The sequence below is a fragment of the Cervus canadensis genome, chromosome 14 (assembly GCF_019320065.1).
Source record: "Cervus canadensis isolate Bull #8, Minnesota chromosome 14, ASM1932006v1, whole genome shotgun sequence".
Classification (NCBI taxonomy): Eukaryota; Metazoa; Chordata; class Mammalia; order Artiodactyla; family Cervidae; genus Cervus; species Cervus canadensis.
Window position 1 is genome coordinate 61582426 of NC_057399.1, and position 14052 is coordinate 61596477.

The following is a 14052-nucleotide window of genomic DNA, read 5'->3' on the forward strand; positions in this document are numbered from 1 at the left end:
CTTTCTTCGTGGTTCAATGGTAAAGAATCCGCCTACCAGTGCAGGCGATAGGGGTTTGATCCTTGGTCTGGTACGGATCCAACAAGCCACGGACTAACTGGGCCCTGTGTCACAACTTCTGAAGCCCGTCCTCCCCAACAAAAGAAGCCGCCGCAATGATAAGGCTGCACACTGCACCTGGAGAGTAGTCCCGGCTCTCTCCAACTCGAGAAAAGCCCATGCAGCCAAGAAATACTCGAAACAGCCAAAAAATGATTAAAAATGTGACATCCCTAACAAAGCTAAATAAGTCCCTTTTCCCTTGCAGTACGTGTGGGACTAATTTATCACAGGCTTTGCTCCACGACACCTTTGCGTAGCGACCCGGTTGCCGCCTGGCGCTCCTGCCCCCTGCGCCTCCCTCTCCTCCTCCCACAGCCGGCAGCACCTGCAGCGCCAAACCTCCAGAGCCCGGCCCCGCCCTGGCCCCGCCCCCGAGGTCATTCCCGGCCGCCCCCGCTCAGCCCGTGTCCGCGCGCTGACGTCACATACCCGCGCCGGGGCGCCCCGCCCGCTGCTCTGCCTCCTGTGAGGCGTTGGGGCGTCCTGTGAGGAGTCCTGAGGCGGGACCTCTAAGCGCTTCTCCGCGTCGCCCGAGTATCAGGTGTCCGCGTGGCAAGGCGGGGGTACGAACCGTCAAGGGGCCCCCAGACCCAGTGAGCCCACCCCGCCAGGCCGCCGGCAGCCGCGGCTAGAAGTTGGGGGCGGCGCCCGGGGCACTCCCCCTGCTGCCGTTGCCAGGGGCTCGGAAACCGGTTGGTTCGGTCCGGAGACGCGGAGTCGTGTCCCGGGGCGTTGGCCCGGGCGGCGCAGGCTGCGGCCCGATGCGCTTTCCGGACCGTGGAAGGTCGGCTCTGCCTCGGTGAGCCCCGCGGGGAGGCGGCGGCCCGGGAAGGTGCCCACGGCCTGAGTCCTGAGGTGAGCGGCGCTCGGGGAGGCGTAACGTGCAGAACTGAGAGGTCGTTCTCTTGCGGGAGACCTCGCCCTGACTTCATTGTGGGGAGGCTGCGGACTCCTGCCCTGAGGTGCACGGAAATAGGCGCATCTCACTTAGATGATAATTCTCTAAGGAGTAGCGTTACTAAGCAATCCTTGGACGTTATTAATAGGCGATATAAAAAAGAAAAGCGATAGTGAGCATGGAATTACAGTAATATTAGAAGTGTTGTTATGGATAAGAAGTCATTTACGTTGCTTATCTCTTGTCTCCAGTCTTAAATTGCATACGCGTTTTAATTATAAAACGAGTAACAATTAACTGGTTAGCTAATAATCTTACATTCCACTTCCCGTAATTTCAGTCTACATGTAAGGCATTGAAAGTTCTAATACCTTTAGAGTTCATAAGGCTTTAAAAAAAAAATATATATATATATATATAGGCCTAATTTTTATTCTCTACGGTAAGATTCTTCCCAAAACGTAGAGTTGTTTTTTTTTTTTATTGCCATGGTAAATTACATCGGAGATAACTTGAAGGATTAAAAATAATTAGCAATCTCTGCTAGCAATGGCCTTTTCTTATGATGCAGCAGTATTGTAGAGACCATGGAGGGAAGCTGTATGTGGAGAGAGTAGTTCTTTGTGTTTTAGATTTGTCTGAAATTAGAGGATCCACAGATCTGTTTCAAGATTGCTTACTTTTTTTTTTCCCCTTTGGTGAGAGATAAGGAGCCTATTTTGTGGAAAAATAGGTTTTTGTACAATAAGTCACCAACTGGATGTTTCGTAAAGGTTATGGAACTTGGCCAGGGGAGTTCTTTTGAGGTCATTTTCATAATGCATTGATCCTGTGTTCTAAGTAAATCTTAACTGTAATCCTGTGGACGTGGCATCATCTCATGAATATAAACCATTTACATGTTCGTATTTTCCCCTAGGGAAACTGTTTATTGTCTGAATAGTCTTACAGAGAGGACTAGACTTAAGAGAAGCAGATTATTTTGAACCAACTCTAGTAGGAATCCCATTTTTGTCTTCTGCTTTTTCGAATTATGAGAAATGAGACAGGGCCTTTCCTCATTGAGGAGTTAAATTGACCTTCTCCTTCAGCCTAAAATGGGATTTATTATTTTGGGAGAACTATATGTGTGGATCATAGTTGCAGTTAGTACCATAAGTTCTTGAAAGCTGTTGACATTTCTTCACCACTGTTTCCCTTTAGGGCAACTTGCTTGTCCGTCAAATAGCTGAAGCAGCTGAAAAGGCTTGATTCAAGTTCCAGATTATTGAGGATACAGTTTTTCATCATATACTCTTTGACATTTTTCACATTTGGTGCACATTTTATTGTATCAAACATTCATGACTTAAAGATGTTCTTGTAACATGTAAGGAAAGATGTCTAACTTGACTAACAGACTGCTTTTTCTGGAACGTAGTTGACATACTTAAGAAGAGTGATGTCATATAGAAAAATTTGAGGGACATTTAACTTTTATCATCTGAAGTTTGTGTTGGTATAAAGTGAAGAAAATGGATTTAATTTTTCTTTTTTTTTTTTGCCACATGGTTCCCTAGTTTTTAAAATGCTGTTTGTTTCAAAATCCATCTTTTGCCTTCAGAGTTAAAATGTTACCATGGTCATCCACCAAATTAAAAAAAAAAAATTTTAATGTATTTCTAGATTCCCTGTGATTTGCCTCTTTCATAATTAGCTTTATAATGTCTCTTGATATCAAGTAAACAAGTCTTCCTTAATTGTTCTTTTTTTTTTTCAGTATTTCTATGGCTGTGGTGGTGGTGGTTTAGTCGCTAAGTCGTGTCCAACTCTTGCAATCCCATGGACTGTAGCCTGCCAGGCTCCTCTGTCCATGGGATTCTCCATGCAAGAATACTGGAGTCCGTAGCCATTTCCTTCTCCAGAGGAACTTCCCAACCCAGGAATCAAACCCATGTCTCCTGCATTGCAGTCAGATGCTTGACTGACTCAGCTTTGAGAGGAGCCCCTAAGTTTTCTATGGCTATTCTTGCTCTTTTTTTCGTGTTAACTTTAAAAATCAGCTTGTCCGATCAACCTCACACCCAGAGCTTGTGTTTATATTAGGGAAGCATTAAATTTAAAGATTAAGAATTAAAATCTTTCTGATATTGAATCTTCTTTCCCTTCCATGTCATTTTGTTTCTTCTTTGTTTTCTCTGTCTATTCTTCTGAATATTTTTTGCTGGTTTGTTTTCCAGATTACTTAATCCTGCTGCCTGTAATGGCTGTAACACCCACACAATGAGTTCTTAATTCCTGATATTTTATATTTTACTTTTAGGAGTTCGTTTAGTAAAGATAAATTTCAGTTCTTTGTTGAAATTCTCCTCCTTTTTTAAAAAAAATCACTTTTGTCGATTGTTCCCTCTTATTTTCTTGAACATATTAATCAAGGTTATTTGAAGTCTCCTCCTGATAACTCCATTTTTGAGTCATTTGTGAGGACTAATCTGTTTCAGTCTTGCCTTGTGTTGCATAGCTTAGGAGTGGGCTATCTGACAGGAGAGGCATTTACATGCACATTTTTGGACTTATTCTGTTCTTTTTCCTCCTCCTCAGGACTTTTGCAGCCCTAAACTTTGACCGCTTTCTCCTTAGCGCCTAAGACTGCTGTTTTATACTCAGGCTTTGTTCTGTGTGCAGAAATTTAATCTGAAGTTCTTTTATAATAGCAAACACTGGAAACAAATGTCTAATGAGAGGGGATCAGATGAATAAGTTTGGGAAGTAGTCTTATTAAGCTTGTATTCTTATTGCAGGTAGTAAAGTAATCCTGACAGTAGTTACTGTAGGAAAAAGTTAGCTTCTTTCTCCACATATATATAGTATTTGACTTTTCAAAGTATTCTTATAGAATTTAAATGTTACTAGTTTTCTTCTTTTAGCTCTTCCTACATTGCATGAGTAAAAGTGAGGTAAGGTTTATTTAACTTTCAGTAGATTTTATATATATATATATATATGTTGTTTTTTTTTAAGTAAAATAGTCACTGGGGAATTAGAATTTTAATTAAACATTATAATTGTTACAGATGTCATGGTTTATCTCTATTAACTGATACTTTTTTATTTAGTATGTCTAGCATATCTGTTAAGATGCCTTAGAAAAAGAACCATGGAGAAATACATTAGAGTACAGAAGATTGGAGAAGGTTCATTCGGAAAAGCCATTCTTGTCAGATCTACAGAAGATGGCAGACAATATGTTATCAAAGAAATTAATATTTCAAGGGTAAGTGTATTTTTTGTTTGGTTATCCAAGTAGAAGTCTGGTTACAAACAGATTCATTGTTAGAGACAAAAAAAAAAAATGTATGGCAACATATAACATAAAGACAGACTGTTGTAATTGCAGAGAAAACCACTCATTTCGGAAGAGCCTGTGAGTCCTTTTAGACTTTTTTCTGTGATGTGTGCTGGTGTTTATGTGTTTAAAAAAGATACATCCCCTACTGCTCTGTGACTTAATCTGATTTGAACATCTTAAAATGTTTTTTTGTGTGTGCATTCAACTCATTCTTTTTAACTTCTGGCTATATTTTATTACTTGGGCTGTGCTTTATGGTAACATTATTTTTAACCACTCTCTTTTGGTTGGACTTTTATATCATTTATTTACTTAATTTACTGTTTTTTCGCCTTCTATTTCAGATGTCCAATAAAGAGAGGGAAGAATCAAGGAGAGAAGTTGCAGTGCTAGCAAACATGCGGCATCCAAATATTGTCCAGTATAGAGAATCATTTGAAGGTTAGATACAGACTCCTAAGCCTGTGACGACTGCTGCGTACTTTCCTCTTAAGGATCTTTTTGTGAATTATTCTCAGAAAGAAAAGTATATTATTTCTGCTTGAATACACATGCATATGAGTGTCAGCCTTCTTCTCTGATAGTACTAATGCCACCCTGTCCCCGTGTAGCTTAGTACTGAGTCACTGTCACTGAGGTTACTTGTAAAAAGGCAGTGTGGTAAGTGCAGAAATTCAGACAGAGCAGGAACAGTCATCTTCACCTTGTAAAACTAAACTCCCTTTAAGTGCTGCCACCACTGCCACTGAGAAAATGTTGTCATTTTAGAAAGTACCCTGCTTGTTAGTGTTTTCCTGTATATGTCATTATTATAATATTGAGATACTGTATTAAATATGCCTTGTATATAATATATATGTGTATTATATATAAAGTGTTGTCAAGTTCTTAAAATATTATAAAATATTGCTATTTTGGAAATATCTACCATTATATTTGGTAATGCAGGAACTAAGGTAGAACATAGCTTCTCTAAAGGCAGGTCAAGGTGGTTTATTCATTCCCATTATTGTCAGAAATTTCTGTCCGTTGCAAAATAAAAAAATAGTCTAGATTGAAAGTAGAAGATAGTTTAAGTGACCATTTCAGGCTCTTATTACGTACAAGTTTCAGCATCTGAATTAGAGTATCCTTGTTCCCAAATAAAGTTATCTATTAAAGTAGAATATACTTTAAAAAATATATGAATCAGTTAACACCTTATGTCATAAAGTGCTCAGTTTATTTATTTTATGATGACAATGAAGTGAGGCTTTATAGCTCATGGTAAAGAGTACAATGTTAACCATCTCTTTCTTCCCAGGACCTTGAATTTCCTTTATCTTTCCCCTAGTCTTTTAGTTTCTTTTTGCTTTCATCACCAGGATCTTAGTATTTCAAGGGAAAAGGTTTAAATGTATGTCAACAAATATTCTATCAGACGTTTTACTTAGAAACATCTGAATGGTTCAGAAGGGATGGCACAGTCTTTAAATAAAGTTATATTACTCCTGCCATTTAGCTTTAAAGGAGTAAATGCTCATGGGAAGTGTATTCAGGAGTACACACATGCATGGACCCCAAGCTCCCTGTTCCTTCCACTTTGCTCATTCTCATTCCTTAAGGATAAGCTTTGCAAATAATCCCATGTTGATTCCTTACTGTGTTTTCTGTGCCTTTGTGGAACAAACAAGTGTGTAGCTTTTGATGTTTAAAAACAGGTGGGATTAAAAAAAACAACAACAGGTGGGATCATATGTATGTATGTCTGCTTCTGGTTCTTTTCACTTAATATCTCACGTATGTCTTTCCATGTCACTGTGTATTGTTGAGCCCGTTCTTTACAACTTTCTTGTAACATTGCAGCATTTCTCACTGTATGCACTTTATGGCTCTACCACAAGGTGTGAGAGTTCCTTTGTCTCACAGAATCTCCAATCTTGGCATCTATGTTCATTTTCAAATTTATCAGATGTCATTTTATCTGGTGAGTCTATTCATTTGGTCACAGTTCCTTTTTTCTACCTCATTTGAACCATCTTCTCATTTTATCATGGACCTCTTTAGTTTCTTATAGACCTTGTGGGAGCTCTGAAACACAAATTTTTCATTTTTCTCTAAAATGATAAAAAAAAAAGTGAACATTTTAAATCTCTCAATTTTAAAAAATGAGCAAGTTGTTTAAAAAAGTGGAATTCTGATGCTGTTTTGAACATCTCTCATGAAAGGTGAGGAAATTACTGTCTTTGGAGTTCTTCTCCACTGATTTTTGTTCATCTTGACAGAGTAAAAATGATCACTTCAGTTCAGTTGCTCAGTTGTGTCCGACTCTTTACGACTGCAGCACGCCAGGCCTCCCTGTCCATCACCAACTCCTCGAGTTTACTCAAACTCATGTCCATTGAGTTGGTGATGCCATCCAACCATCTCATCCTCTGTCGTCCCCTTCTCCTCCTGCCCTCAATCTTTCCCAGCATCAGGGTCTTTTCCAGTGAGTCAGCTCTTCACATCAGGTGGCCAAAGTATTGGAGTTTCAGCTTCAACATCAGTCCTGCCCGTGAACACCCAGGACTGATCTCCTTTAGACTGGACTGGTTGGATCTCCTTGCAGTCCAAGGGACTCTCAAGAGTCTTCTCCAACACCACAGTTCAAAAGCATCAATTCTTCAGCGCTCAGCTTTCTTTATAGTCTAACTCTTACATCCATATATGACTACTAGAAAAACCGTAGCTTTGACTAGTTGGGCCTGTGTTGGCAAAGTAATGTCTCTGCTTTTTAATATGCTGTCTAGGTTGGTCATTACATTTCTTCCAAGAAGCAAGGGTCTTTTTAATTTCATGGCTGCAATCACCATCTGCAGTGATTCTGGAGCCTAAGGAAATAAAGTCAGCCACTGTTTCCACTGTTTCCCCATTTATTTGCCATGAAGTGATGGGACCAGATGCCATGATCTTAGTTTTCTGAAAGTTGAGCTTTAAGCCAACTTTTTCACTCTCCTCTTTCACTTTTATCAAGAGGCTCTTTAGTTCTTCGCTTTCTGCCATAAGGGTGGTGTCATCTGCATATCTGAGGTTATTGATATTTCTCCCGGCAATCTTGATTCCAGCTTGTGCTTCCTGCAGCCCAACATTTCTCATGATGTACTCTGCATATAAGTTAAATAAGCAGGGTGACAATATACAGCCTTGACTTATTCCTTTCCTGATTTGGAACCAGTCTGTTGTTCCATGTCCAGTTCTAACTGTTGCTTCTTGACCTGCATACAGATTTCTCAGGAGGCAGGTCAGGTGGTCTGGTATTCCCGTCTCTTTCAGAATTTCCCACAGTTTGTGGTGATCCACACAGTCAAGGGCTTTGGCTTAGTCAATAAAGCAGAAGTAGATATTTTTCTGGAACTCTCTTTTTCGATGATCCAGAGGATGTTGGCAGTTAGATCTCTGGTTCCTCTCCCTTTTCTAAAACCAGCTTGAACATCTGGAAGTTCATGGTTGACATATTGTTGAAGCCTGGCTTGGAGAATTTTGAGCATTACTTTACTAGTGTGTGAGATGAGTGCAATTGTGTGGTAGTTGGAGCATTTTGAAATAAAATCATCATAATCTCTAATAATCTTTTGTTCTGAAATTTTAATTCTTAGAGTGTTTTGGCCTTGATTCAATGCTTCGACAGAGTCAATTCTTATTGTTAATTCTTTTATACCTTAGTTACCCATTTTCAGAGATATTTGAATTCATCTCCTACTTGTCTGGACTTCATCAGTTTTTTTTCATGATGAGCTTATGAATGATGTATTCCCTCAATGCAGTTACTATTTGCATTTCTTAGAGTGTCTAACTGATGTTTTTATACTGATAGGTATCTTTGATGATACTTTTCTGTTTACAAGCACAGTATGTCTTCTGGTATTGAATGTTTCTGTAGAAAAGTTTAACATCAGCATAATGCTTCTCTTCTTCTTGAAGATAATTTATCTTTTCTTGATTCTCAAAGAATTCTTTCTTCAGAATTAAATTCAGCAGAATATGACTTAGTATTAATACTTCTGCTTCATTTTCTCTTGGAACATTTTGAACTCTTTCTGCCTCCAGATTCTGGTTTTCCTTTGTTTCAGGGAAGTTTTAACATTTCACTATTTTTTTAAAAAATCCGTTTATACCTTAAAATGAGGAAAGATATTCCAAAATTTGTCAGAAGGTTGTCTTAGCTTACAAATGAATTCTTTCTTGCAGTCTCTCGTGTTATAGGATGTGCTCTCAAATTTTTTAAAGAACGTTACATAGCAAAACGTTTCTGGGGAAGAAGACTAAACTGAGTTAATTTTGAGTGCTTGTAGAGGACCTCAGGCAGAATCAGTTTTTAAAAGAGACATCAAAGAAATTTAATATTGATGTCATAATTGCAGATATCAGATACTGTTATAAGTCTTCTAAAATCACTTAAATGGCAGTATGATTATGTTGTAACAATAATGTATATGAACTCTTCAGGATGAATTTTTGAAGTCCCAGTATTTTACATATGGGGATTAGGACACTGAAAAAATTCCACTGACAACATAAACAGATTTTAAAAGTGCTCTCTTTCAATTAAAAGTTAATGAAGATCGTGTATATTGGGGAAACATAGGTGAATCAATAAAGACACTGATACTGATGAGAAATGTGAAAATTTTGGATAAAATTTTTTGTAAGATTGAAGAGTCGGCCGAAAAAAGTATTTCCAGGTGTATAAATTTATAATTAAATTTGAACATTAAATATGATAAATAGATACTTTTTGTCTATATTCCTACATTTATAAATTTTAAAAAATTGTTGCTATCATTGAGAAAGTCTTGTGTCACTGTATATTTGGGTATCTGCTATACATGTTTGTTTACTCTGTGATTCATGTATTGCTATCTATTTTTAGTTGTCTGCAGCTATCATCCTCTAATTGGTTTCATATTGTTGTCTTTGTTTTCCTACAGTCTTTGCTTTTTATCCTATATTTTTAATGAAAAAGGCTCATATATGGAGCTGTGTGTTGGCATTCAACTTGTTCCCCATTGGTGCTGCCAAAATCTAACTTCTCTATTTTCTTAAAGAACTCTTTTCTTTGAGGCTAAATTTGGATTGCTTTTTGCTGCGGGTAATATTAATAGAAAATCTGGCCAGTATTGGGTTGAGTGAGAAAGATATTTAATGATCTCACCTAACAGGAAATCTAACAGATGGGCAGGCCTGCATCTATGGCAGGTTAGACTCTGTCTGATTTCTACTCTGGCATCCTTAACACACACGTTTTTAAGCCTAGTGCTGTCACCTTGTCCTGAGATGACACTTTGCAGCTCCAGGCGGCACCTGCATCCAGAAGATGCTGAAGAAATGGACTGAGGGCAGCACCAGCCGCTCTGCTCCTGAGTCTGTTCCTGGGACCAGTCAAGCCAGGGCTTTCTCATAAGCACTTGTTCAGATTTCCTCTTAGATTATAGTGGGCAAAATGGGATCACTGACTACTTCAGTACTAGGGAAAACTGGGAGTTAGGGGATCTGGGATTATTTTCAGCTTCTCAAGTGGGGCAATGAAGGGAGAAAAGTATTAGAATTTTGACGTTAGCCTTCCTGCAGGTGTGCTCACTGAGGGGTCAAGCTTCCTGTTCTCTGTTAAACTCTTGGTTGTTTTCTAATAGACATCGAGGCTTTGTCACTTGGCTTACAGTCTTTTTGCCTCAGTTTCAGGCAGTTTCTAGGTGTTCATTCTTTGAGGAGTTTTTTGGAGGGTGTCTCTTCAATGCTGTGTGAGTCCCTTGGTGACGGGGGTTGTGTTTTATATTTCTGTATCCCTGGCATCTCACGCCAAGTGCCTGCCACATACTAATGGTTGGTACCCAGATGCTTGAATGATGGAATACAAAACAGACTAGTATTTCCCTCATGGGGAAAAGACTTCTCTGTTAACCTTGGGTTTAACTAGTATTTATCCCAAAATAAATAGTAAATGCTTAAGCAACAGAAAATATTACAGAACTCAGATATTTTACTTCAGGATTGCTTCTCCATTCCTTTCTCAGGTCCTGTTTAACGTGTCTCTCTGTCTCTCTGTCTGTCACACACAGATACACCTTTTTTAAAAATCTTTTAATAGTTTTAATTTTTGATACATGCATATGGTACAGAATTCAAAGGTTGCATAACAGTAAAAAGTCTTCCTTCTACTTCTCTTAGAGTTACCTGTTTCTTCCTCTTGGTGGTACCCATTGTTACTACTGTCTTGAGTTTCCTTCCACACATACTCTAAGCAATGTTAAGCATATGTAAGTCATAGTACACTGTGGTTAATTTTTTATGTATGTTTCTCATGCTGTGTAAATGGTGACGTTCTATACATATTTTTTTATAAGCAGTTGATTATAAGGTTTTCTGTGTTTTTTCCACATACTGACTTCTTATATGATATATTTGGATGATCTTTTCATATCAATTGTATCAGCTGTATCAATAGAGCTTCTTAATTAGCTCATTCATGTAGGTTCCCAGCCCCTGGCACATTAGAAGCAGTGTATCCAGGAGTAATGTGGGCATGGCAAGTAACAAGACCAGCACCCAAGCCTGCCAAGAGTAAGGCTATGAGCCCAAGGCAGCAGGAGAAGTGAGCTCCAAGAGGGCTGCCCTTGAGCTGTGACAAGTGACCCTGGCCGCTCCTCCTGCTGGGGAAAAGGTCATGTAGTCCTATTCCTGTAGAAGAATGAAGGTGAGGAGAAGGATGAGAGGTGTCCTCCTTGTCCTGTCTACCCCTGGAAGGGTCACGGATGTCTTTTTTTCTGTGGACTGAAGCATAAAGGTGATTAGGGAAGTGCCGCATCTTTAGGTTTGTTCACAGATGTAGAAAAAGAGAGTTCCCTGGGCGTAGAGACTGTCTTTCGTTTGAGTCACAGCATCTGTTATTGTGTTTATTTGACATTTAATTAAGTGCATGAAATGAAGGTGAAAAGTAATCATCAACTGGAAACCAAGATTACCTATTTCTGACAAATGCATGGAAAAATCTGTTTTTTTAAGATGATGTTTAAGAAGTTATATCTATTAAGTGAAATCATATATATCTGTCTGCATTTTGTACATATTCAAGATAAGTTTATGTCAGTGTGGACACTGATCTCCACTGGATTGGTGTATTCTTGGTAGAAAAATCATTAATGATGGAGTTGCCTGTTAACCCAAGTGATCACAAAGTCTATACAACCAGTATACATACCTTGCCTTTTGCATTTCTTCTGTGTCTCTGTTTTTAGTTTAATGGAACACATTTAATTAATTGCTGCTTTCTATTAAACCTTTCAGTTCAGTTGCTCAGTCGTGTCTGACTCTTTGCCACCCCATGGACCGCAGCACGCCAGGCATCTCTGTCCTTCACCAACTCCCAGAACTTGCTCAAACTCATGTCTTTTGAGTCGGTGATGCCATCCAACCATCTCATCCTCTGTCGTCCCCTTCTCCTCCCACCTTCAATCTTTCTCAGCATCAGGGTCTTTTCTAATGAGTTAGTTCTTCACATCAGATGGCCAAAGTATTGAGTTTCAACTTCAGCATCAGTCTTTCCAATGAATATTCAGGACTGATTTCCTTTAGGATGGACTGGTTGGATCTCCTTGTAGGCCAGGGGACTCTTCAAGAGTCTTCTCCAACACCACAGTTCAGTTAACCTTTAAGTACCTTTAATATAGCTGTGCTTTTAATTAACACTTTTAAAAAGGAATGTAATGTTTATATTTTGTAGAAAATGGCTCTCTCTACATAGTGATGGATTACTGTGAAGGAGGGGATCTGTTCAAAAGAATAAATGCTCAGAAGGGCATTTTGTTTCAAGAGGACCAGGTGAGTTAGCATATAGGCGATTGAGTCTTAATCCATGAATGTTGTTGAGAAGTCATTCAAAGCTTATTTTTTATGCATGTGTTTCTTTATAACCACAGGTGCTGACTGAGTATTGGCCACATACTCCAGCACTGCAGTCACATTTTTGCTCTCATGAGATGGTTTATAATTTATGTTGGCAACTTTTCTTGTGACTTGTGGGTTTGGTATCATGTTTTGAGAGTCCTGTGTCAGTCAAAGATATTATAGAAAATCAGCCTATGTTTTCTTCCTCGCTTTATACTTTAATTTTTGATTTTTAAAAATGCCATCTACTTGGATTTTTTTTTTTTTTATGTTAGAAGTGAGGTAGAAATTGAGCTTTTTTACTTTCAAGTGGCCAGCTGCAGAGTGTATATTTATATGTAATGAATGTAGGGTGAAAAAGAAGTCAGAGGTGTCTTCCAGTAGTCCAGCTTGATTTTTTTCCCTCTTGTGATTTTTACTTCTGTAGAAAAGTAGTATATTTAATAACAAAGAAAAGTCACTCAGCATCATACTATCCTAAAATATAAAGTATTTCCCTTTTTCACTCTTCTCTGAAAATTTCTTTCCATATTAATTCTGATTTATAAAAGATGCCTTAGGAGCAGTTCTTACATTTAAATGTAGTGTGTGTACTGCATGTAATGTGACTGTTGATCTGAGTATCTACCTAATGTAAATGACATTAATTACAATGATATTAAAAATTACAACTTTTTTTTTTTTGAGGATTTAGATACTCTTCCCCAGATATTCCTGAGTTCTTTTAATGAACAAGGAAAGACTAATGTGAAATATAAATTTTTAAAGAAATGATCTGATTTATCCCCCCTAGATTTTGGACTGGTTTGTACAGATATGTTTGGCCCTAAAACATGTACATGATAGAAAAATTCTTCATCGAGACATAAAATCACAGGTATGTTTTTTCTGTCACTACTAACTTCTAAGTAGATTTGGACATTGGGTCAGCATTGTCTTGGGCAAAGACTGGACTGTAACAATATTTGTGGGTTTTTTCCGTCTTTTTTACAGAACATATTTTTAACCAGAGATGGAACAATACAACTTGGAGATTTTGGAATTGCTAGAGTTCTTAATAGGTAAATTTTGGTTTGATACAGTGTCTTCAGTGAAGTTTTAATCCATGGTTGTATACTTGTGATAATTTATAATATCTTTAAGTATCTTAAGTTTCTCCAATAATTCTCTTTTTGTTCTAGTACTGTAGAGCTGGCTCGAACTTGCATAGGGACCCCATACTACTTGTCACCTGAGATCTGTGAAAATAAACCTTATAATAATAAAAGGTATTTAAAATGATACTTATTTCATGTTGTATAATATTTTCTTTAAATCTTTCTTTGTTATACAATTATTAACTTTCAGAATATTATTCTAAAATCAGTAATGGACATATGTCCACATATGTACATATTCATATGTATATATACTTTTTTAATATATGATGAGGGGAATTGTAAAGAAGCTATTTCACTCTCTTGCTGAAGGAACTATGGAAAGAATTACTTTCTTATCTCAGTTATAATGGGAAACAGTGCTTTCTTTGTCTTTTCATAGTAGTTACTTCCTATTGATTACAGTAATTGATATTTATTGAACACTTGCTATATGCCAGAGACTGTTTTAAATGCACTGTATATGTTAACTCTTTTTGTCTTCATAGTGGCCTTGTGAGTTGTAGGTATTTGTCATTCCTCCTTTCCTTAGAAGGAAAACAAATGCAGAGAGAGGTGAAGTGACTTCTTAGTCCCAGGCATCTAACTCCCAAGTCCAAATTCCTAATCACTGAGTCGTAGTATGGCTAACAGATTGAATAGTGTGTGTGTCAGGAAGAGGAATT

At 38.1% G+C, this 14052-nt stretch overlaps 1 protein-coding gene across 6 annotated transcripts in view; it reads left to right on the top strand.

Annotated features, from left to right (window-relative positions):
- Window positions 1-533: 533 nt before the first annotated feature.
- The window catches only part of NEK1 (NIMA related kinase 1), a 123031-nt gene continuing 109512 nt past the window's right edge, over window positions 534-14052 (top strand). For all 6 annotated transcript variants that reach the window (XM_043486699.1, XM_043486703.1, XM_043486701.1 and 3 more), the window contains exons 1-7: window positions 534-957; window positions 4096-4253; window positions 4673-4769; window positions 12067-12164; window positions 13024-13107; window positions 13224-13291; window positions 13412-13498. In XM_043486699.1, coding sequence (XP_043342634.1) covers window positions 4137-4253; window positions 4673-4769; window positions 12067-12164; window positions 13024-13107; window positions 13224-13291; window positions 13412-13498 — 551 coding nt within the window. In that variant the 5' untranslated portion in view covers window positions 534-957; window positions 4096-4136. The remainder of the gene's footprint in view (window positions 958-4095; window positions 4254-4672; window positions 4770-12066; window positions 12165-13023; window positions 13108-13223; window positions 13292-13411; window positions 13499-14052) is intronic.